We start from the raw sequence: 21,831 nt of genomic DNA, 5'->3' as shown, positions 1-21,831 counted from the left end.
CCATGAGGAGCATTTGAAAATGGCCAGTGTACCGACTGCTGCTGAAGGTTCAGAGGGCAAGGAGTGTGAGGACCAAGAGAAAGCCATTGGATATTGCTAGAAGGCAGTTATTGATGACTTTGCAAGAGCAGTGGGGGTGCAGTTAGGGATGGATCAATGGGGAGAAAATGAAGGCAGCAACTAATCTGGCAATAAAATGTCAAGAAATGGGAAACTACGCATAAATAGCCACATGGGGGTAAGCAAAGGTCTGTTAGGACAGGAGGTGTGTGTAAAGGAAAAGAGGAAAAGCTAGTAAAACAGGAGAGGATGCTGGGAGAAGAGGAGATGTCTGTAGAGGAAAACTAAGTGAGACAAAGATGTGAGAGAATGCGGAGCGCTTTTTAGAATAGTTAGCCTGGAACGGTTCCTCTTCTCAAATGGAAGGAAGGAGATGGAGACAGGCGTAATTGTAGCTAAGATGGCTGGGCATGTAAGCTAAATGTAATTTTTGAGTATACTAATTGCATATCTGTTGAAGGGGCTCTTCTCATGTGTAAAGGTTTCCTCAGTGCCCTTAAAAAAGTGTATCTACTTTTACATTTTACGTAAATCCAATAATTACCCTGTTCTTAATGACTAAAGCGAATTTTATGCATATGACTTTAACATATATTTTAGAGCATACTACATTTCTTATCACCTGAAAACCCCTTAATTTTGCCATTTTTTTCTAAATAAAATATATTTTCATTTTGTGAACCTGGAGACTTATTTTGTGCCTAGGACTAGCACATCTTGCTGGCTGCATAAACTGTGGTTTCTTCTCAGGCTTTCATACATGGAAAGCAAGCATGGTTCTTTGTATTTAACTGTTATATATAGGAAGAAGAGAGAGAACTGTGGGTTTATGTCCATTTCAAAGTAAAATTCAACTAGGTTTTTGTTTTCAAGTTGGATATCTTTTTTTTTAAAAAAATCACTTTTAATGTTTCTGTTGTTTATATAAGGTCTATGCTATAAGGCAGTGATTCCAGAAATTCTCAACAAATAAAATGTCCAGTTTTGTTCTTCAAATAATATTGTTCATTCTCTCTCAGGAAAAAGAGGAGCGGTACCTTATGTTATTTTCAAATGTCCTGATAATGTTATCTGCAAGTCCTCGGATGAGTGGCTTTATCTATCAGGTTAGTAGATTTCATATAAAACACACAGCAGACCCCCTAATGAAAACAGGTTTCCAACCAGATGCAGTATCTCCACTATGGCATTAAAAGCTCAAGCCAAGAGAACCAGAATGTTCTGACCGTTCATTTTAATTAAAAAGAGAGTCTAAGAGCAGATGTTCCTTAGATCAAAGATCTTTGTATTAGTGTAATGAGTTTATCTTGAATATATCCACCGCTTTAGTTATGCTCTGGGTTTTGAATGCATAAATGGAAACTAGATAAATTAGCAGCAGTATTGTACAGGCCCATGTCATTATTGCTGAGAAAACATAAAGCTGAGATCTGCTCCTATGCTTGTCTGATTATAGTCAGATCACATGATTCAGGCTTCTAAGAAGCATGTTATTAAACTCCTTAGGAAATTAAATGTCCCTCAGTCTGCTCCAAGATATAGAGTATTAAAAGTTACTATTGCCTGTTACATCTTGGCCTGGCAATTAATAATTTTCATAACATCTGAGCCTTCTCTTCTTTTTTAACTGTTTCTTATGAAAATGCTTTAGAAAAGTAAACTACTTTGTAAATCATGATCTTAACAGTTTAGGGTGTGTTAACCAAACACAATCCACATTTCCCCGTTGCTTTCTTGTCTGATTAAAATTTAGAGCAGGGAAACATATTATCCATTGACAGACTGGAGAAATACATCTAGCCATAATTTTGCAGTGCTGAGAGGGTCAGAAAATCTAACACTCTGAAATAAACAGAGACTCCTATAACTGCAGAATTAATGAGAATGTTCTTTTTCTAATAGGGAAAAATACCAATACCAGGAACAATGGTGGCTAGATTAGATGAAATTGAAGGGAATGACTGCACATTTGAAATCACTGGTAGGTAATTTTCTCTTTTTCATGTAACTACTTCCAATTCCTTTTGCAATGAAGGGGAATTTAATAAATAAATGCCGTCATTTTCTGTTACATAGGCCACGAGCAAGTTTTACATGGTCATGGCAAAGTATATTCCATTTCCTGGGATGATTAGGGTACAGCAATAGAACAGAGAAGTCTCTTCTCATTCAAAAGCCGTGGCTTTGCCATTAGTTTCAATCTTCTGTTGCATGAGAGCTACTTGTGAGAGCTAAGGAATAACAAAATGGAATAATGTAAATGTAATTTTCTCCCTTTCTGTCATTTGTTCCCTGGTGACAGAGAAGCCAAAGATATGGACTTTTATCAGCGATTTCATCATCAGCCCGAGTTAGCAAGATTTGGTTATGTTTCTAAAAAGTTCAGGAAAGCCATGAAACTATGTTCACAAATTGAGCACGATGCTGAGGCTTAATAATGCTCCCTGACATTTTAGCTTATGATCCCTTTTGCAAGGCCTGTGTCATTTATATGTAGTGGCCTCACTGTGGGTTCTGATACGGCACAGTGGCTAAGACTGGGATCATAGCCTTACTCTCTTCTTTCCCAAGAAGGATCCTAAGGTTTGGTGTTTGTCAAAAGATTGTAAACAGCCTTAGTTGGATCTTGTTCCAACTTTGATACTGGGAGAACCAGTACAATAGTCCCACTTTAGACTTAACTAGATGGACTACGTGCTTACATTTTTGGACTGTGAGTTTGTTTATAGTGAAGTTTTACACTACTTTTAAACTTCTGTAAGCAGTAAAAATCAAGGAGAGTTTTCTAAATCAGACACGAATATTTATTTACTTTATTATCACAGGTTATCTGTTTCTGATATAGAAGTTTCAACAGGGTTATCCCATAGGTGTGAAAACCCCTGAAAATACACACCCAAGTTCTAGTCGCGTGAAGTGTATTTCTGAATGGGACAAGCTCAAGTTTTTCCTTGTCTTTTGTTTTCAAATTGATCATAATTGGGGAATGTAGGTAACACAGTAGAGAGAATTGTGGTCCATTGCAACAACAACCAGGACTTCCAGGAATGGTTGGAGCAGCTGAACAGACTGATAAGAGGACCTGCCTCTTGCAGTTCATTATCCAAAACATCATCGTCATCATGTAGTGCTCATTCTGTAAGTAGTCCATGTATTCTGTCCAGGGATTATTGAGTCTTTCATCAACTCCTGCCTGCTGGAGACTTACAAGAAGCAGTGAGCACACCCTTAGTCTTTTGGGCAGCCTATATTTGTAGATTTTGAAGTACAGTTAAACTTCACTTATTCTGATTTCTCATTACGGGGCCCATCCAAATTAATGAAAAGATTTACTTAGAGGTGTGCAGTTCTGTTTGACAGTATTCTGATACCCCAACTAACTGCTAGCAAAGTATTTCTAACCAGAAGTCCTGCTAAAATATTTTAATGATAAGCAGAGCTTATTTTCATGAGCAATGGTTATTCTCTTATTAACAATGGGCTAAGTCAAAACAGATAGTTTACCTCCCTAAGTACTTAAACATCTCCATGTCACCTCACTCATGCTCTCACACTTGCTCAGTAACCTTCTTCAAAGGTAAACTTTTAGCATTGTCTCCTTCTGACTTACAAATTTAGAATTTGGAATTTGAATTGATGAGATTTTACTGTACTTGCTGAGTGAGATGGAAGATACGCTGTGTTGTTTGTTAACATACAAACCTATGATGCCAAAATTCCAGTTTTGAGCACTGTGTGTTGTGGTCGGAAGAATATGGGCTTTGGCTTCAGATCTGGGTTCAAATCTTGGCTTTGCCAATTACTAGTTAGTTACTTCACTTGGCCGAGTCTATGTCTTAGGCTGTTCTCATGAAATAACCTATTTAAGCACCTACCAGAGTGCCAAACACATCGCTGAACTCAAATGTTGATTGTTATTCCATTTTCCTTCCTTACAGAGGAAAGAAATGTAAATTAATTAAATTCCAGATGACAAAGAGAGGACAGGATCATGGAATGTTGAGTCAACTTTGTGCTGTTCCTTAGAGACCCCATAATCTTGACTGGAAAGAGCCAGTTCTCAAACTTTCTATTGTTCTCTCATTGTGTGGCACAAGGTTGGGTTCAGATGGCAGATTGCCAAAATCTCATCAGACATTTTCCCAGTCTTTTAGCTCTACCGGACAGCCCCGAGGACCCTTGGAGCCTCCTCAAATTATAAAACCGTGGAGTTTAAGTTGTCTACGACCTGCACCTCCACTTAGACCATCAGCAGCACTAGGTTATAAAGAGGTAATTTTGCTACCTATGGTATGAAATGCTTCTGACAAGTTAATTTCGCAGCTTATTACACGTAGTTCTGTGGGAATGTGCTAGAATTTAAGATAGGTGGTATATGCGAGTCAGTCTTGAATTGCTAGACTCGGTGATTTGTTTCTTAATTTTCACTTTCCCATTGTCCACCTGAAAATATGTATTGAATATCTACAGGGTCTATGTGCACTGCCTGAGTGTTCCCAGTCTCCTCCTGAAGTGCCTCTGGTTTACCTTAATGATTATTATGCTAATTCTTTGTATTCAGTAATAATGTACACAAATCTCAAACAAGAGCCACTTCATTGTAGTTGAATTGGCAATGAAGCAGACACAATTCAGCATTTGGGATCATTTTGATCAATTTGAACCAAATTAGTAAAGTGTTATGGGACCAAGCCATGAGTCCAAACTATAAAAGCGATATTTGCTACAATTGGAATGAGAAAAGAATTTGATGAAAGGAGTGTCTTTTAAAAAGAGGCTTCTCAGAGACAACCTCAAAGGCCATTTGATATTTGGGCAGTGTGGGGATTTAGAGATTTTTTGTATTTTTTTCTCTCGAAGTTGCAGTCAGGAAGTGTCAGTCACTAGCTTCTGTAACTGTGTGGCGTGTTACTTTTCATCCAGACAGTGGCTTTATCCCTAGCCTGTCTCTAATCATTTCAGATTTCAGAGAAGATCCTCATTTATTAGTAACTGTTCTTTAAATTGGTCTTGTTGAGTGATGATTAAGTTTGTGACAGTTACGAGATGAGTCTTAGAATTATGGGGCAACAGCAGCATATATTTCTTGATCAAATGTGTGTTTTGATGAGTGATGTAGCCTTAGCTCAGTTTTGAGTGTTTTGATTTAAACCACCCTGCTTTTGTTTCGATTAATTTGTTTCTTCCAACTCTAAGGGCAGTAAACATAGGACAGTATTTGGACACTGGAGCATTATTTGATCCTCTCAACTTGATATGTTAGGGCAAACAACCCTTGACTGAATCTTTGTTATATAACTCTATTTAGAATTTGGTCAGGAAGCAGTCCCACACATTTTGCTTTGGAAATTTACCTGCAATTCTTGCAATCATCCAATTTTCTTCTTTGATGATGTAAACCAGGAGTACAACTTCATAGTTACCTAGGTCCCCTTTGTTATGTTGGATATTTTGTAATTATCAGTACTAAGTTCAAATTAAGGTGAGCTTTGAAGAGCAAAGTTGACTTAATCCTTCACATAACTAATCTATTAAAACTAAGGCATGATCACTTCGTTTCTGCTGGGGGAAGAGAGTTATTAATATATTCTTACTAGGTAGTATGTATTTCAGTTGTTCGCAGCATTTGTTATTCTGCACAAAACTGTATTCCTCGGGCTTTTGCATGATAATATTGCATCTGAAACTAATGTGGGAAATGTGATGATATTCCCTCTGTGTAATTTATGATAACACTAACATTTCAAATGTTGTTTTAGAATTATTGATAAGTGGATTTGGTCATTATAACCATCGACCTCTCACGCTCATCTTCTCTTTCTTTACATATTCATTTTAGAGGATGTCTTATATCTTAAAGGTAAGGGTAGAACAATATCTTTGGCTTACAGTGACATCATAATACTGAGCTGTAACCTTTGATGAATGAAACTTTCCCTTATGCTTGTTTTGTCCCTTGTTATAAATGGTGGCTAAAATACGAAGATGCAATTCTGGCATGTAAGTACTTTGTTCAAAAAGCAGGCTCATGTGAAATACATATAAAATGTCACAATGCCCTAAATGCCAATTTTCCTGTGTTTTTTTTTTTTTTTAAAAATGCTGCTTTTTCTTGTTATTTTTGTCACATGAGAATTTGTTATATCTTATTTCAAATGTAAGTACTGTGGCTAAGTGAAATAAATTAAATTATTTGTTTCCTATATTTTTAAGGTGCTATTAATAATTAATACACATGCTTCACGTACACACATTGGCTGGAAAATTGGGATAAGGTGATCATGAGAGTTTTTTCCTAAGTCTAAGGTTCTTTTTTTTTTTTAAGTCTATGGTTCTAATCTGTTTACAGATTGTTGGATTAAGGATTAAGGATATTGACAATGAGTATCTTTTTTTTGAACTGCTGGTTACTCATATGGCAAAAACAAATTCAATACATTTATTTTGTCTACTAGTTAAATACATGGCTATATATATAGTTAAGCTTGGCTGTGAGTATGTTACTTCTAATCCAAAATTATTTATTAGGAAATCCCTTATTTGATTCTTCTCTCTGACTGAGGGAAAATGACTTTGTCTCTCTGCCTTAATTTTCCTGTCTCACAAATGGAAATTACATTTGTTTTTGTGGGACTGTTTCTGAGGCAAAATTATTTGAATACTTTGAAGTTCTTTGAAAAGCGATCAGTACTACATTCGTGGTTCCAGTAGTTATTTAATCCCCTAAAACTTTACCAGTGGAGAATGTGAACTAAATTAGGAATAGTGTTATGTTTCTAGGGTTGACACCCCTTACTTTCTCTGCAGATGGTTCCCTAAAGGCATTTGGGCTCCTGGAGAATCTGCCACATTTTCAGTAGGCACACTCCACTCTTAGTCCCACCTCTGTGCAGATTAAGAGGATAATGTCATTGCCTCTGTTTTATTTAACCTTTTAGAGTTTATTGGAACCATTTTAATTGTGATGTACTCCTAACTGAGATTGTCAAAATGAGAGAGAGGAATTCTATTTCGTTTCATTTGCGCTTTTAAATTTGTTTTGGAGGGGGGATTTTAATTCATCAAGAAATCTGTGTCCTTACAGGAATCTAGTAAAAGTCCTAAAACAATGAAGAAGTTTCTTCATAAAAGGAAGACTGAGAGAAAACCTTCGGAGGAAGAATATGCGATTAGGAAAAGTATGTGTTTTGTACATTCTGAAAGTCATTTATGGATAAATTCACATGAGAATCTCCTTTTATTTGAGGATTTATTTGAAAACAGATGATTAGAGCAATTTTTTTCTTGACATTGTCTCTTACATATAAAGAAGAATGCATGGAAGGCTTTGGTCACTTCTTAAACATTTGAATAAGCTTCTTACGGCTGCACTTCATGTCATCTTAGGCAGATGTCGTCTGTATTATTTCGTGTTGAATATTTTGCCTCACCTGGTTTAGAAGCTCTAAAGGGACCCATTTCTTATGGATACATTTTTTCCCCTCTTAGTTTCTGATGCTTGAGATATTTTTCTGTAGGGAGATAGACTAAATAGACCCGAAGGCTGAAGTCCTTCCAGAAGTCCCATGCTCAGTGATGCTCTTAGTTCCTCAGGGAATCAGCCTGCCCACATCTAGAAACATGGCTTCATTTGGAGACAGACTGCAACATCAGTCAGCCAATCAATATGGACATATTTGGCTATAAGATTGTGAACAAGGTACTTTGGGACACATGAAGGAGTGAGCAGTGTCTCACAAAGAGGTGACAGAACTGTGTGTATCAGCTGGAAATATAGTTTGGATAAACCTTTGCTCCACTTCAGCTTTGGCATGCCCACCCCCCACGCCACACCTGGTTGTGCACTTTGGCATGTTCACATGGTGCTGCCATCCAGTCATTTCAAGAATGAGTTTGGAGTAGGGGACAAGAGAGGAGGGAGAATGAGGGACTACATCGACTGGGTTAATGAGGGAAAGCTTCCTAAAGGTGAGCCTTGACATTTTAAGGAGAGAATGGCTGGCGTATACCAGTGGGAGCTAAACTAACACCTAAACTCAGTGCTGGGATTTTGGCCTCACTGAGACCACTGACAGAACCCCCACCCTTCCCATTGCGGAGCTCTGGGCTTCAGGAGTAGGCACCCCACTAAGCTGAACTCACTGAGGCTGACTCCAAAGCTCCATGATGATGCTATCATTCTTCTCCATCACCAGTTTTGGACAGCTCTTTCTCCTGACTTTCACAGACTCTACTGGTCAGAGAAGCCAGTCCCAGGCAGTGGAGTGGGCTGCACCATTTTGAGGGTCCAAAGGCATATATTTATGAAAAGTCACAATGAATTAATTTGACAGGTACAGCTGCTCTGGAAGAGGATGCCCAGATCCTTAAAGTGATTGAAGCCTACTGTACCAGCGCCAATTTTCAACAAGGCCATGGCTCAAGTAGGTTCCCCCAAACTACTTTCTCTAGTGAGTGACGTTTCTTCTTTACTACTTGGTGTCTCTTAGAAAAAGAAAAAAGTGATCTAGATGGGTTGCAGGGTGTGGAAAGCAGGTGACTTGGTGCAGAGGAGTGGTGCAGGACTGCATCTTTCAGATAAGGTGGTTTTAGTTACCAAGCAGTTTGTTTACCCACTGTTGTTTTTCACCCAGAAAGAGAGATGCAAGAGTAAAAGAGTTGGAGGTGATAGAAATGAAAAACAATTAGAAGTTGTTCTCCTTTGAAGTACACAGATACCTTCACCAACACTAGTTAGGAATTAAAGAGCCCAGAGAGTTCCTGTGTCTGTGAACAGATGCTAATCTCTTCTTATAGGCAGATTTGGAAAGGAAGTCGAAATATTATCTTTGATCAGCTGCATATTTAAACGAGCAATGCTTCACCAAACTAAGTTTCAAAGTTGCTCTGAAAGTCTGGAAATGTAGCTACTTAGCAGAGGTCGTTCAAAACGTATCAAATTTATCAGGGAGCTATTAGGTTAGGGTATTTCCCCAAACAACTTTCAGGTTACAATCTGAAAGTGAGATAATATTTTCTGATTCATCCTTATGCTTTTTAAAAGCCAGGTCACTTCGAATATGTCTTTTGTCTCCCATTATTATAGACATTCAGAATACCTCTGTGAAGTTTTTGCATCTACATAAGAAATGAATACTCCATAGTACTCCATTTTGAACAGCCAGCGACCAATCATTTGAATGTGGGAGGTGATGTCTTAGGTGCCTTGACATATTCTTTAAAAGTGATGCATCTCTAAGGCTGACATAAATAAAGCATTCTACTGGGTATGATGGCTCATGCCTGTAATCCCAGCCCTTTGGGAAACCAAGGTGGGAAGATACCTTGAGACCAGGATTTCAAGACCAGCTTGGGCAACATGGCAAAACCCTGTCTCTACTAAAAACACAAAAGTTAGCAGGGTGTGATGGTTCACACCTGTAGTCCCAGCTACTTGGGAGGCTGAGGCAGGAGAAATGCTTGAACCTGGGAGGCGGAGGTTGCAGTGAGCTGAGATCGTGCCACTGCACTACAGCCTCGGTGACATAGTGAGACTCCATCTCAAAAAAAGTGAAAAGGAAAGAAGGAAGGAAGGAAGGAAGGAAGGAAAGAAAGAGAAAGAAGAGAGAGGAAGGAAGGAGAAAGAAAGAAAAGAAAAGCAAACAAGCAAGCAAGCAAGCAAGCATTAATTCAATGTGAAAGTTGACACATTTGGCCATAAAGAGAGGACTGTCACACTCTGCTTCACAGAGAAAACCTGGCTGTGGCTTTGGGCATGCACAACTCTGATAACATGTTTCAAGGAGCCAGGAGAGGAAAGTGAGGGCAGTTTTTATTTTGAGAAATAGAAAAGAGAGGGGGACAAGGAGAGACCAAAAGCATCCCTTCTACAAAATCTGACCTCATCTCCTCCTCCCCCACCTATTTTTACATTCAGCAGAGTGGATGAGTCTGCAGCTGGGAGGTGCACCCACATTCTCTGGCTTAAAAAGACACAACTGCACCCTTGCTCCCTGGTCAACCTTTTATATGTGGAAGATGTCTGGCACTGTGCTTGTCACACAGCAGACCATTTAGCATCATGGTGACCTCCTATCCTCTATCCCTCTCTAACTAGAAGTCCTGTTTCTCTAGAACTGACTGCCCTTGGCTCTTACTGCATTCAGCCGGTCATTCAGTCAGTTTGCTTTCCACTTGTATTCGTCCCTTGGTATCTGCAGGAAATTGGTTCCAGGACCCCCAGAGATAACAAAATCTGAGGATGCTCAAGTCCCTGATATAAAATGGTGGAGTATTTGCATATCACCTCCATACACCTTCCCTATACTTTAAATCATCTTTAGATTGCTTATCATAACTAATAAATATAAATGTATGTAAATGGTTGTTATACTGCACTGGGTTTTAAGTTTGTATTTTTAACTTTTTTTCTGGATATTTTCAATGCATGGTTGGTTGAATCTGCAGATGTGAAACCCACAGATATGGGGGGGCCACATGTAATAAGCATATACAAATGCTAGGCCCTGGAGAAGGCAGAGACACATCTCACCTCAAGATGAGGTGGTCAAGTGAAGGCAGTGAGTGTTCACACCTCTGAGGGAACTTGGCCTAGAAGAGAGGAGGCCAGTGGCTCAGGGAGACCAAAGATTGAGCACTTGAGCTCTGAGAGGAAGGAACAGAGTGAAGGAGGTGGAGGAGAGCTGTTTGGTTGGGCCCCCGTGCCTGTTCTGTCACCTCTTCTGTCCCAGAGCCTGGAGACACTCTGAGCAGAGGACACCTACATCTTCACTGATGATATGTTCATCTCCAAACCCCACTCCACCCTTGATTTAAATGGTCTTAGGAGACATACCTACCTTACCCTATAAGACTGTAAAAAGAACAAATGAGGTGATGATGCTTCTGAGGTCCTTTAAGCACATAGTGTCTCAGTGCAGTGTTACTATCAGCCTGACTTTTACTACAGAGAGAACACCGCAGCATAGGATGTAGCGTGTCCTTCCCTGGAGATTTGCAGGGAAGCGTGATCACTGGTCAGCTTTTTGCTCTAGAGGAGGCAAAACAGGAAAGAATGGAGGTCTTGGTTGAGGATAGGTATTACAGGGGCTCTTCCACATTAGTTTTCTGAATACAAAATGCTCCCCACCTCGGGAAGATTAAATCAATGTATCTGGCCATTTAGAACTTCTCATGTCAGGAAAATTTAATCAGCAAATGATGGGTGACTGCCCTCTGGGTGTAATACAGCAACATGCTATGAACAAAGACCCTTCTATAACCATAGTGGGAAGGAACTAATACCCACCATTTCTACTCTTCACTGCTAACTCTCCCTCCTCCTTCCTCTTGCAACCCTTATTTGTAGGTACTCGAAAAGATTCCATTCCACAAGTCCTACTGCCTGAGGAAGAGAAACTCATCATTGAAGAAACCAGAAGCAACGGCCAAACCATCATGGAAGAAAAGTGAGTAGGGCAGGCAAAACCTTGCCTGGTTTGTCTGGGGGCTGGCAAGAAGGTCTGGCAGGATGGTGGGGCTCCTGGAAAGTCTATGATGGACAACCCCTCCTTATCTGGGAATGTGGCCTGCTTTGGGAGATTTGAGAGGGCTGTTCAGTCACCAAAGGAAGAGGGAAGGAAAGGCAGAGGTGACAGAACCCTCCAGGGCAGCTCCGGCTGGCAGCTGCCCCTGTAGCCAGCTCCCCATCCAGTAAGCTGCTTCTGAGCACATGCAGACATCGGTGCTCTGGACAAGTTTAGGAGGCGGCTGGGAATTCCAGTCACAGAACCGATTTCTTTGCCCAGAGAGATACCACTCACACATTTTGAGTCAGAGCTGTGTTTTCACATATTTGACATCATTTAAAATCCTGCAGCAATCCGGTTAGAGAAGCATTACTCTCACTACTTTCACAGATAAAGAAACTGAGGTGCGGGACGTTCAGGGAAATTATGTCTCTGGCTTACCTTTACACAGTAGTGTGTGTGACCTAATGGGGAAAATCAGGTTAAGTACCTTCTGGCTCATAAAATTAACACAAAATAGCCAAATAATTCATTTGTCTAAACCTGAGTCATTTCTGAAGTCAGGCCTAAATTTGCATAGGACAGCATATTTCAAGGTGCTTGGCATTGTCAATGCGTTTTACATCTGGTGTGTGAAGTGACACAGCAAGACGGTAAAGCACTTGCACTTGAGTGAAAAACATTGCTGGGTCAACTCCCAATTCTGCTACTCATTAGCTGTGTTACCCAGGGCAAGTTGCTTCACCTCTCTGTGCCTCAGTTTCCTCATATGTAAAATAAGGATGATGGTAATGCTTTCAGTGTTATTGTGAGGTTAAAAGAAATCCGTATAAAGGCTAGCACTCAATAATGATATTAAACTCATTTTTATTGTAACTATATTCATTCTTACAACTTGGTGAGGTTTTTAGAAAATGTGCTACTATTCCCATTTTACATGTAAAGAAACTAAGACCATGAGAGGATGGGAAGGAAACTGGTTCCTGGAGAACAGAGGACTAGTAAGTGGCAGGATCAGAACCGAAAGTTAGATTCCCAAAATCTTTATCAAGGAGGAGACCCAGAGAGGAAAAGGCGGTTTCACAACCTAACCAGGGTACTTCATCCTTTTTTGGGTAACATATGGTTGGGCTATTCCAGAAAGAATGCCTCTGACTTTGTGTCATGTGCAGTCAGAGAACTGAGAAGGGCAATGTCACAGCACAGATAGTGTAGAATAGGCAGTCTTGTGATACCTCTCCTTATATGATAGGTGATGTTCATTCCTGCCCTAAAGCTAGGGAAATCAAAACCTTATGATGGGAATTGAAAACATCACACTGCTAAACACAGAGAGTAGGATGGTTGCTTCTACGGCCTGAGGGGAAAGGGGGAATGGGGAGATATTAGTCATAGGTATGCAGAATGAGTAAGTTCTGGACAACTAATGTGCAGCATGCTGATCACATTTGGCCCTCTGCCTGTGTGGGCTCTGGATCTGTGCATTCAGCCAACCCCCGATTAAAAAAAATTCAGAGACAAATAGATGGCTGTATCTGTATTGAACATGTGCAGATTTTTTCATACCTAATAAAGTTTTTCTTTTTCCATCTTTGTTGAGGGATAATTGGCAAAGGTGTACAATGTAATGTCTTGATATATATATGCACTGTGTTATGCCATATTGTTTATTCCTAAATAAAATGGTAAAGCAACTATTTACACGGCATTCACGTCATATTAGGTATAAGTAATCTAGATATGATTTGCATAGGTTATATGCAAATACTATGCCATTTTATATTAAGGACTTGAACATCTGTGGATTTTGGTATCCATGGCGTCCTTGAACCAATAACCCGTGGATACCAAGGGAAGGAAGACTGTGTAGTTTACAATGCAGTATAAGAGTGTAGATTTTGCTAAGAGTGTAGATTTTGAGTGTTTCTACCACACACATACAAAAGGTAACTATGTGAGGAGGTGGATATATTAATTAGCTTGATTCTGGTGACCACTTATATCTTGATATATCAAGACATCACATTGCACACTTTTGTCAATTATCCCTCAACCAAGCTGGAAAAACAAAAACTTTGTGATGGGCCTTGATCTCTTGTATTTTGTTCACCCAGGCTGGGAAGTGAATAGGAAAGGAGAAGGGAAGTATAGAAAAGGGGTAATGACGTTGTCTTTAGCTAAGCATGTGTGCTGGTGGTTGTTCCTCCATCAAAATAAAGACGATAGAGACCATTCAGAGCAGTACCGTTCCTGCTAGAAAGTCCACTGTTTTTCAGGATCTGTATTCTCATAAAGTGGCTTTTATTGTCAAGTATTTTAACAGTACGTCGGTGCAAGCCATTTGTCTCTGAATTTTATCTCTATGTTCTAGGAGCCTTGTTGATACTGTTTACGCCTTGAAGGACGAGGTCAAAGAACTGAAGCAGGTAATAAAACATAAAAGTCATTTTCTCGGATGACAAAACCATTGTCTTTTCCTTGACTCACACCCGTCATGCTGTCAGGGAGGGCCTAGGAGCAAGGTAGTGAGGGGGAGATTTTTATTTTTCTTGTGTTATCAAGGTAGGTTTTGTCGACTTTATAATGGAGCCTTGAGTTTAAATTTCTGATATTCGCTTATATTTCTATGTAGTAGTTCACAATAGACTCCCAAAGTTAGTTACAACTTTCCTGTTCTCTGACATCCGTAAACAGACCTTAAGAAAAGACTAGTCATTCATGACTGTGTAAGTGTAAAGAGAACCATTAATCATTGTTTGTGGGCTTTTCTGCTGATGTGGTCCATTGCTCCGTGACACACACTGTGCCTTGTGTGTGAGAACTGACTGTATCGGGTGACAGAGTGAAGGATGGATGGCAGGGGAGAGAGACCAGGGACTGGAAGACCACTTAGGAGGTTCTTACAAAACTCAGGGTGAGACATGTCAAAGTCCTGAACTGAGGCAGGGCAATGAGGCTGGGAAAGAGCAGAGTGAAAGTAAAGGATGGGACATTGTAGAGTTTGAACATATAGATGAGGATAGTGTGATTTTGAGATTAAGAAAGAGCCAGGGATTAAAGGTGAAGCTTCTTTCCTGGGTGTCCAGTTGCATATGGTAGTGCCCTTCATGGAGTTCAGGAACCACAGGAGAAGGAGAAGTTTAGGGTGTTGAGAGAGATACTGAGTTCACTTTAGGATCTGATGAGTTCGAGGTGCTTGTGACATATCTAGGTGGAAACACCAAGCTGCTGCCAGGTAATCTCAGGTACGTGAAAGGATCACTTAAGCCCGGGAGTTTGAGGCTACAGTGAGTCATGATTACGTCACTGCTCTCCAGCCTAGCGAAAGAGTGAGACCCCCATCGCTTAAAATAATAATAATAATAATACCAAGCTGGCATTTGAGATTGTAGACCTGGTTCTCAGGAGACAAGATCAGTACCAGAGATATTTGGTAGTCTGCTTAATAGACACTTGATTTGAAAGAGAAGCGACACTAAAGAGCCAGTTAAATTAGAAGAGGGTCAGGGCAGGGAAGAAGAATCCAAAAGGCTTCCCAGAGACAGGCAGGAGAATCGACGGGCTGCTTTGTCATAGATGCTGAGGGAGCGGAGGTTGAGGAAGGAAAGGTAGTCAGTGATGAAAACTGCCCAAAGGATGAGCAGGAGGAGCCCTGGGAAGGGCCCCCCTCTGTTCGGTAATCAACAAATCTTTCCCCATCATAGGAAAATAAAAGAATGAAACAATGCCTGGAAGAAGAATTGAAGTCAAGAAAGGACCTAGAAAAGCTGGTTCGGAGGCTTTTGAAGCAAACAGATGAATGTATTCGAGCCGAGTCCACTAGCAAGACCTCGATTCTTCCATAACCATCACTGTGCCACCGGGTGGAGTGTGCCTTCAGGGCATCTTGAAATGTGCCTCTGAATGATTTGACTCAGTTTGCTCACTTCTTTGGCTTTTGTTTTGTGTTTGAGTCTGTATCTCTCTCTCGCTCTCTCTCTCTCTTCCCTCTCTCTCCTGTGTGTGTGAGTGTGTGTGTGTGTGCACGCGCGCGCGTGCTTGGGCATTTGTTGTTGTTTGGTTGTTCGTTTTTTTTCAACGGGAAAAAGCAGGAGGTGGTGGTAGAAATGGCCCCAGAGTCTTTTCCGTTCAGTAAGAAAAGGAAAGCGAACTCAGGCCAATTACTTAAAGGGTCTTCAGATTGCCTTCAGTTCACAGTGCCTCCGCAACAGCCATTGCCCTCGGGTCACATTCTCTGGGCGGGCTGGCTGCCCTCGCAAAGCAGCTGGCCAAGGCTTATTAAATGTGAGCCCAACTTGTCCCCCTAGTGCTTTCCTCTGCCTGCAAGCCTGTTAGTACCTAATTTACTGAAGGCAAATCTTCCAGAGCTACGGCTAGAGTAAGATGAAAGACAAACACATCTACCCAGTGATCCAGCTGCCCTTCCTTAGACCATCACAGGCTACCTGTCAATCACAGGTTTTAAAACTACTGCCCTATGTTGTCTATAAAACCAAGAAAAATGTACTACTTTTATTCCTTTTGTGTTGTGTACATTGTAACTCAGGGGGCAGAAGCTCTGGTCACCCACACCAACACCAAATCCATCAGCAAGTTCTATTGGACAATCCTCCCTCTCAGTAGCAGAGTTAACTGCCTTTTCCCATTGCATGATAGGTTTCTTTCCCTCACCTTCTGCCTAGTGTGTAAGTTTTCTATTTCCCCAGTGCTTTTAGCCAACTGTACCAAGTGGTGTGTAAACTAGTATGTATGTGCTTCGCTTACTTTTTAAAAAACATAGTTAGACTGTGAGCAATTACCTTATGTACATTGCATATCCAAACTGTGACCTTTTATCCTTCAAAACTATCTGCATTAAGGAGATATTGTGCCCTAGTAGACCGCTTTCATTCACCTTATTACTCTCTCTTGTATGCTGTGAGAAATTGTAATATTCATTGGCCTCTTTGGGTGGGACTCTAAGCAGTATTTGAAGAAATATGCTTCTGGTCCAATTTGTATATCCAGAACCAAAGGGCCCCTCTAGTTGTGCTGGATTATTTGGGACTGATTATCTCAAGTTGCTCATTGAGTCAAACCATCCACTTTATCCCAGAAACTAACACTGTGAGAAACCAGGTTTAGAAGAGAGTCACAGAACAGCACACGCCCAAATTCAGCACCATTGAAAGGTGGCCTAAGGCTGAGTGCAACTCACCCTCCCTCCCCTAAAGACAAGAAAAATTTGGCCAGATAGGGAGGGTCACTGGTAAGTGAGGCCAAAGTGCTGATCAAAATTGCCTTTACAATATATTTGATGGATGCCTATAAATGTGGGTTTTGCAAATGTTTAGAAACCAAACTTGAAGGCAGGCATGGTGGCGCACGCTTGCGGTCCCAGCTACTCAGGAAGCTGAGGTGGGAGGATCATTGGAGCCCAGGAGGTGAAGGCTTCAGTGAGCTGTGATGACACCACTGCACTCCAGCTGGGGTGACAGAGAGATACCTCTGTCTCTGAAAAAACAAAACTTGAAGTTTGAAACCCCCAGCTTGCTGAGGAGCCCTTTATCTTTTTGGTACTGAGAGTCTCAGTGTCCCGTAGCTATGTGGTACAGGGCTGTTGTCTGCTTGCTGCACAGCAAAAATTGCACCATCCACAGGAAAGGAAGTATTCTTGCAGTCTAACATCAACCAAACACACACAGTCGTGTTTGGAAGCTGAAGAGTAAAGAAATTTCTAGGAATGGCTGTTGTTCTGTTTTTAAGCACAGCCTTTTAAATATAACATCCTTCACTTAAAAATTAAAAACATCATCACCACCAGTGACAACATCAACACAGATCTTCACATCTGCCCATTCTGTGGTTAGTCAGTGGCTTGCAATAAATTTGCAGACTGTATCTATAGAAAACATTTTTGTGATTATGAAATACTTTAGCTAATTGCTGAAAATATTGAAAGGTCTTCATTTTACAGTGATGTGTACATATGCATGTTTTGGGGACTTGGCCCTTCTGATGAGGGGCCATCGGTACTCTGGATAACAAAGCTTGTGTGGAGTGGTAACCATGCTTACACACTAAACAATAATATAAAGGAAATGAAGCCATGTTAACCTGAGAGCAGTGTCTCCATAGTTGTGTTGTTTACAATACTCTACAAATGGGTTCCTGTTGCCCTGTAATTAAACTGCTGCCCTTAGAGGCCTTTCAGTTCCTTTTCTGTCCTGTCCCTTCTTAACACAAGCTCAAATTTTCTAACTTGTTTTTATTTTGAAGAATTTTAAAATGGACATTTTCAATACATAAAAATAAACAGTGCTTTATAAAAATAAGTCTTTTGCTTCTTTTTTTGCTAGCCGGTGTGCAGAAAGATTTCTTGTGCTGTGTCAGCTTCCTCTCCCATTTCCCTCATTAGCTAGTCTGCTCTTACCAAGCCCTCTAGCCAGTCTCAACTTTTTTCACTCAGAGCAGATGACATTTGCTCCCTACTTTACAGAGATAATACATGCCATAAGATAGAACCTTCCCTAACTTCTCTATGCCTCTTCCTCTGGCCCAAACCTATAAACTATATCTCTGCTCACCATTTGCTTTCCAATATTAGAGACAGACATATTTTCCTGCTCAAGATTATCCCTTGATATTTATTCCTGTCCTGATTCCTCTTTGAATTTGGCAGAATTTTGTCAATCAGTGATAATCCTATATTTTGACCACAGTTGGAATGCTGGTGTCAGCACTCAGGATGAAAATATTCATTCCGCTTAAAGATTGATGAGGTGGAAATTATCTGCTGCTCCACATGCATTCCTATCCCTTTTCTGTTTCTTCATTTCCCAGACTCCCTTGCAGCTAGGGTTATGGATAAAATGTGGGTTCAGATACGTGTTCACTTCTGCCAACAAAATTTGGAAGGCTTAAGTTGGGCAGAGGCTATTTTCTCAGGGTTTGGTAGGTGATTCCTAAGATGTATTTGTGGCTTCTGTGCCCACATTCAAGTGTGTCTCTTCACAGCCTTGTGAGTGAGAGACTGTAGTGGCAGCAGCAGCCTCCTAATGTGGATCATAACTGTGATGATACGACCTTGAAATCATTAGTCCAGTGGCACCCTCCTGACTTTCCCTTACTTCCACTTCTCTACCCCAGTGGTTTTGTAGACACCTAATTACCTTTCTGCCTGAGGTATCTTCAGTGGTTTATGATTCCTGCTCTGAGCCAATAGATAGAACATTGCACTCCATGTGTGATAGGCACTGTGCTAAGTGGTTTACATGATTAAGCTTATGTAAGCCTCACAACAACCTTATTAAGTATTTACGATTGTTATCTCCACTTAAAAATGAACAGAGGCACAGAGATGTTGAGCAACATGCTAGTACATGGTGGAATTGGGATTTGAAACCCTAGTCTGTCTGCCTCTTGGACCCATGCTCTCTCCATCACATAGCCTCCTCTGCACTTGGTACCTGCTAAAGTTCCTACCTCAGCCATCCCCCTTTGTGAAGTCACCATTAATCTTGTAATTGACAAATCCATGGGTTTTTTGATCCTCTTCTTGAAGTCTCTGCAGTATCGACTCTTGTCTTCTTTATGAATCTCTCCTTCCTTGGTTTTCATGAGCCCACACTTTCTCGGTATTCATTTAGTCACCCCATCTCCTTTGCTGGACCTGCCTCCTTTGCCTGTCCCCTGAACATTGCTGATCCTCTTTTCCTCATCTCTTTTATTCTATAGCCTACTCCTGGACAACCTTGTCTATCTTCATAACTTTATTTATCAAAATGGAGATGAATCCCATGTCCACAGTTTTCCATTCCGAGTTTTCTCCTGATCTCCAGACCCATGGATGCAGCTACTTTATAGATAACTCAGTGGAACTGCAGGAGTGGGGAAGGGAAAAATAACTACATATTTAACTGGTTTCCCTGAAAGTTGTTGAATTGCTTGAAGAATTACTCGAAGGAGTGTGAAAGTGTGGTATGGAAGGGGAAGGTTTTTGTGCTGATGCCCCTTAGACTAAGAATCAATGGTCATTGTCTTTTAAACAAACATTCCTAAATATAGAACTTCTCAAACCTACTGAAAAATTTGGCAACCCCAAGACCCCGGTGCTTAACAGTTTTTGACAATGAAACTATACCATAAAAAAGAGTCTTTGCTATCCACAGGTCTACTGTAATGTTTGCCCTTTCCTTCCTTCCTTCCTTCCTTCCTCTTTCTTTCTTCTTTCTTTCTTTTCTTTCTTTCTTTCTTTCTTTCTTTCTTTCTTTCTTTCTTTCTTTCTTTCTTTCTTTCTTTCTTTCTTTCTTTCTTCTTTCTCTTTCCTTTTTCTTTCTTTCTGGTTTCACTTTGCTTCACATTGCGTGTGGTCTTTGATTTAGTACATGAGCAAGGCCTCTCATGTGTACCTGGGTTGCCAGACATTCTCCTTGGTCTCAGAGGTTTCAGCCATTTAAGATAGCATCCTGTCCACTTGCACCATTGATTGTAGACCAGTGTGCTGGGGACCATGTAGAGAACTACCTTAGTGCTCCTTACATGATGATCTTCTCCAGAAAGGAGATTCTGTTGGTGACTTTCTGTGGACAATCTCACTGCATCTTGGCTCACTGCAAACTGCTGCTCCCAGATTCAAGTGATTCTCCTGTCTCAGCCTTCCAAGTAGCTGGGATTATAGGCACATGCTGCCATGCCAGGCTAATTTTTGTATTTTTAGTAGAGACAGGGTTTCACTATGCTGGCCAGGCTAGTCTTGAACTCCTGACCTCAAGTGATCCACCTGCCTTGGCCTCCCAAAGTGCTGGGATTACAGGTGTGAGCCATCATGGCTGGCCCAGCATGTCTTCTTTTTATTCCCACTTTACAGATGTGGACACTGAGGACTAGAAGAGGTGAAATGACTTGCCTGTACTTATAAAGCTGGTTAATAGTGGAGCCTAGATTAAAATTATATCTGTCTGCCTCCAGATTTAACTACTAGAGTACAATGAGCATTTCTGGTTTTATTTTATTTTGTTTTAATGGGGATGCGGTTCACAGAGTAAAAGAACATAAAAATCATACTTAGTTCTATGTTTCTGTGTCTCAAGATACTTCAGACTACTTTAAAAGCCTAAAGCAGTGCAGCTCCCAACACAGTGGCATTGGGTCCTGTGAAAATAGTTGAATGTAGCACAAAATGTATTCCCTCCTGAAGCCCAAAAGTTTACATGTCATTTCCGTTTAAGTGGGGATACCCCTGTACTGACAGCTTGCTAGAGCACACTGAGTTTTGTGGTCATTTGCTAACCATCAAGTAACAGAGGCAGTAATATTTTATCCTTTGTTTATTTTCTCTTTATCTAGAAACAAAACTTATTGGGTAGTTCCAACATTCCCATCCTCCCCCTTAAGATAGAAGGCAGAAGTGACATGTTTATAAAAATGGAACCAAATTAGATCATTTATGATCAGATTATTACAGGTAAATCAGAAATGTACTCGACTCTTTTTCATTTATAGGAAAATGTTGAAAATGTTCAACTGAAGTTTGGAACAAACATGTATTATTTTGTAAATTACCATGAAATGTAATATAATAAAAACAGATTATCTATTTTTATCTACAGCATAATTCGAAGTCATTTTTTACTCCATGAGTGCACTTTTATCATCCAGATATTTTTGACAGTGAGGATCCTTTCAGTTTCGCCAATTTTTGCTTCAGCCAACACACAGAATTATTTCCTGGGATATTGAGTTATAAGCAGCTGCATTTATTCATTTATTTATTCCTTCATGCACCAAATAAATGGCCAATTCAATGCTGGGTCTTGTGGTAGACGCTGAAGTTGTCATGGTAAATGGAACAAGGTCTTGGTGCTCAAGAAGCTCACAGCATAGCAGGGAAAACCTCAACCATGATAACTGCTGTAAAACTTGCTAAGTGCAGGGTGCAGTGGAGGGAGGGAAACGGGTCTTACAAGAAGAGAAAACTATTCCAGGGTCTTAAGGTAGGAAAGCATTTGTAACCTTACTTAGAGAAACTGAGGGCTAGAACTCAAGAGACCGAGAGAGGTGGCAGCAGGAGATGAAATTGATTATTTTGGTCTTTATTCCAAGGTTCATAAGAAGCAGGGGACTGACTGTTCATGGAGAATGGATGGAAGGGAACAAGAGTGGAGGGAGGGAATCTAGGAGGCTGTTGTACTATTACAGAAGAGAGATGGTGATAGTTTGGACTAGGATAGCAATAGTAGAGATAGAAAGAAGTAGATTGACTTAAAAACTACTTAAGAGATAG

General features: G+C 40.5%; 1 protein-coding gene across 15 annotated transcripts in view; it reads left to right on the top strand.

The window, feature by feature from the left end:
* Positions 1-17,878, top strand: part of ARHGEF6 (Rac/Cdc42 guanine nucleotide exchange factor 6) — a 112,206-nt gene extending 94,328 nt beyond the window's left edge. For 2 of the 15 annotated variants that reach the window (XM_002763321.6, XM_078364144.1), the window contains 10 exons: positions 1,080-1,166; positions 1,963-2,041; positions 3,053-3,198; positions 4,207-4,332; positions 5,900-5,920; positions 7,145-7,238; positions 8,394-8,483; positions 11,408-11,507; positions 13,939-13,993; positions 15,272-17,878. In XM_002763321.6, the coding sequence (XP_002763367.1) occupies positions 1,080-1,166; positions 1,963-2,041; positions 3,053-3,198; positions 4,207-4,332; positions 5,900-5,920; positions 7,145-7,238; positions 8,394-8,483; positions 11,408-11,507; positions 13,939-13,993; positions 15,272-15,412 (939 nt within the window). In that variant the 3' untranslated portion in view covers positions 15,413-17,878. Of the gene's footprint in view, positions 1-1,079; positions 1,167-1,962; positions 2,042-3,052; positions 3,199-4,194; positions 4,333-5,899; positions 5,921-7,144; positions 7,239-8,393; positions 8,511-11,407; positions 11,508-13,938; positions 13,994-15,271 lie in introns of all 15 variants that reach the window. The other 13 variants (XM_017968490.4, XM_078364141.1, XM_035289445.3 and 10 more) reach the window with 9 other exon arrangements.
* The last annotated feature ends 3,953 nt before the right edge of the window (positions 17,879-21,831 follow it).

The sequence above is a fragment of the Callithrix jacchus genome, chromosome X, assembly GCF_049354715.1.
Source record: "Callithrix jacchus isolate 240 chromosome X, calJac240_pri, whole genome shotgun sequence".
Lineage (NCBI taxonomy): Eukaryota > Metazoa > Chordata > Mammalia > Primates > Cebidae > Callithrix > Callithrix jacchus.
The sequence above is the reverse complement of the archived record's forward strand: the minus strand, read 5'-3'. Positions and strand labels throughout refer to the sequence as shown.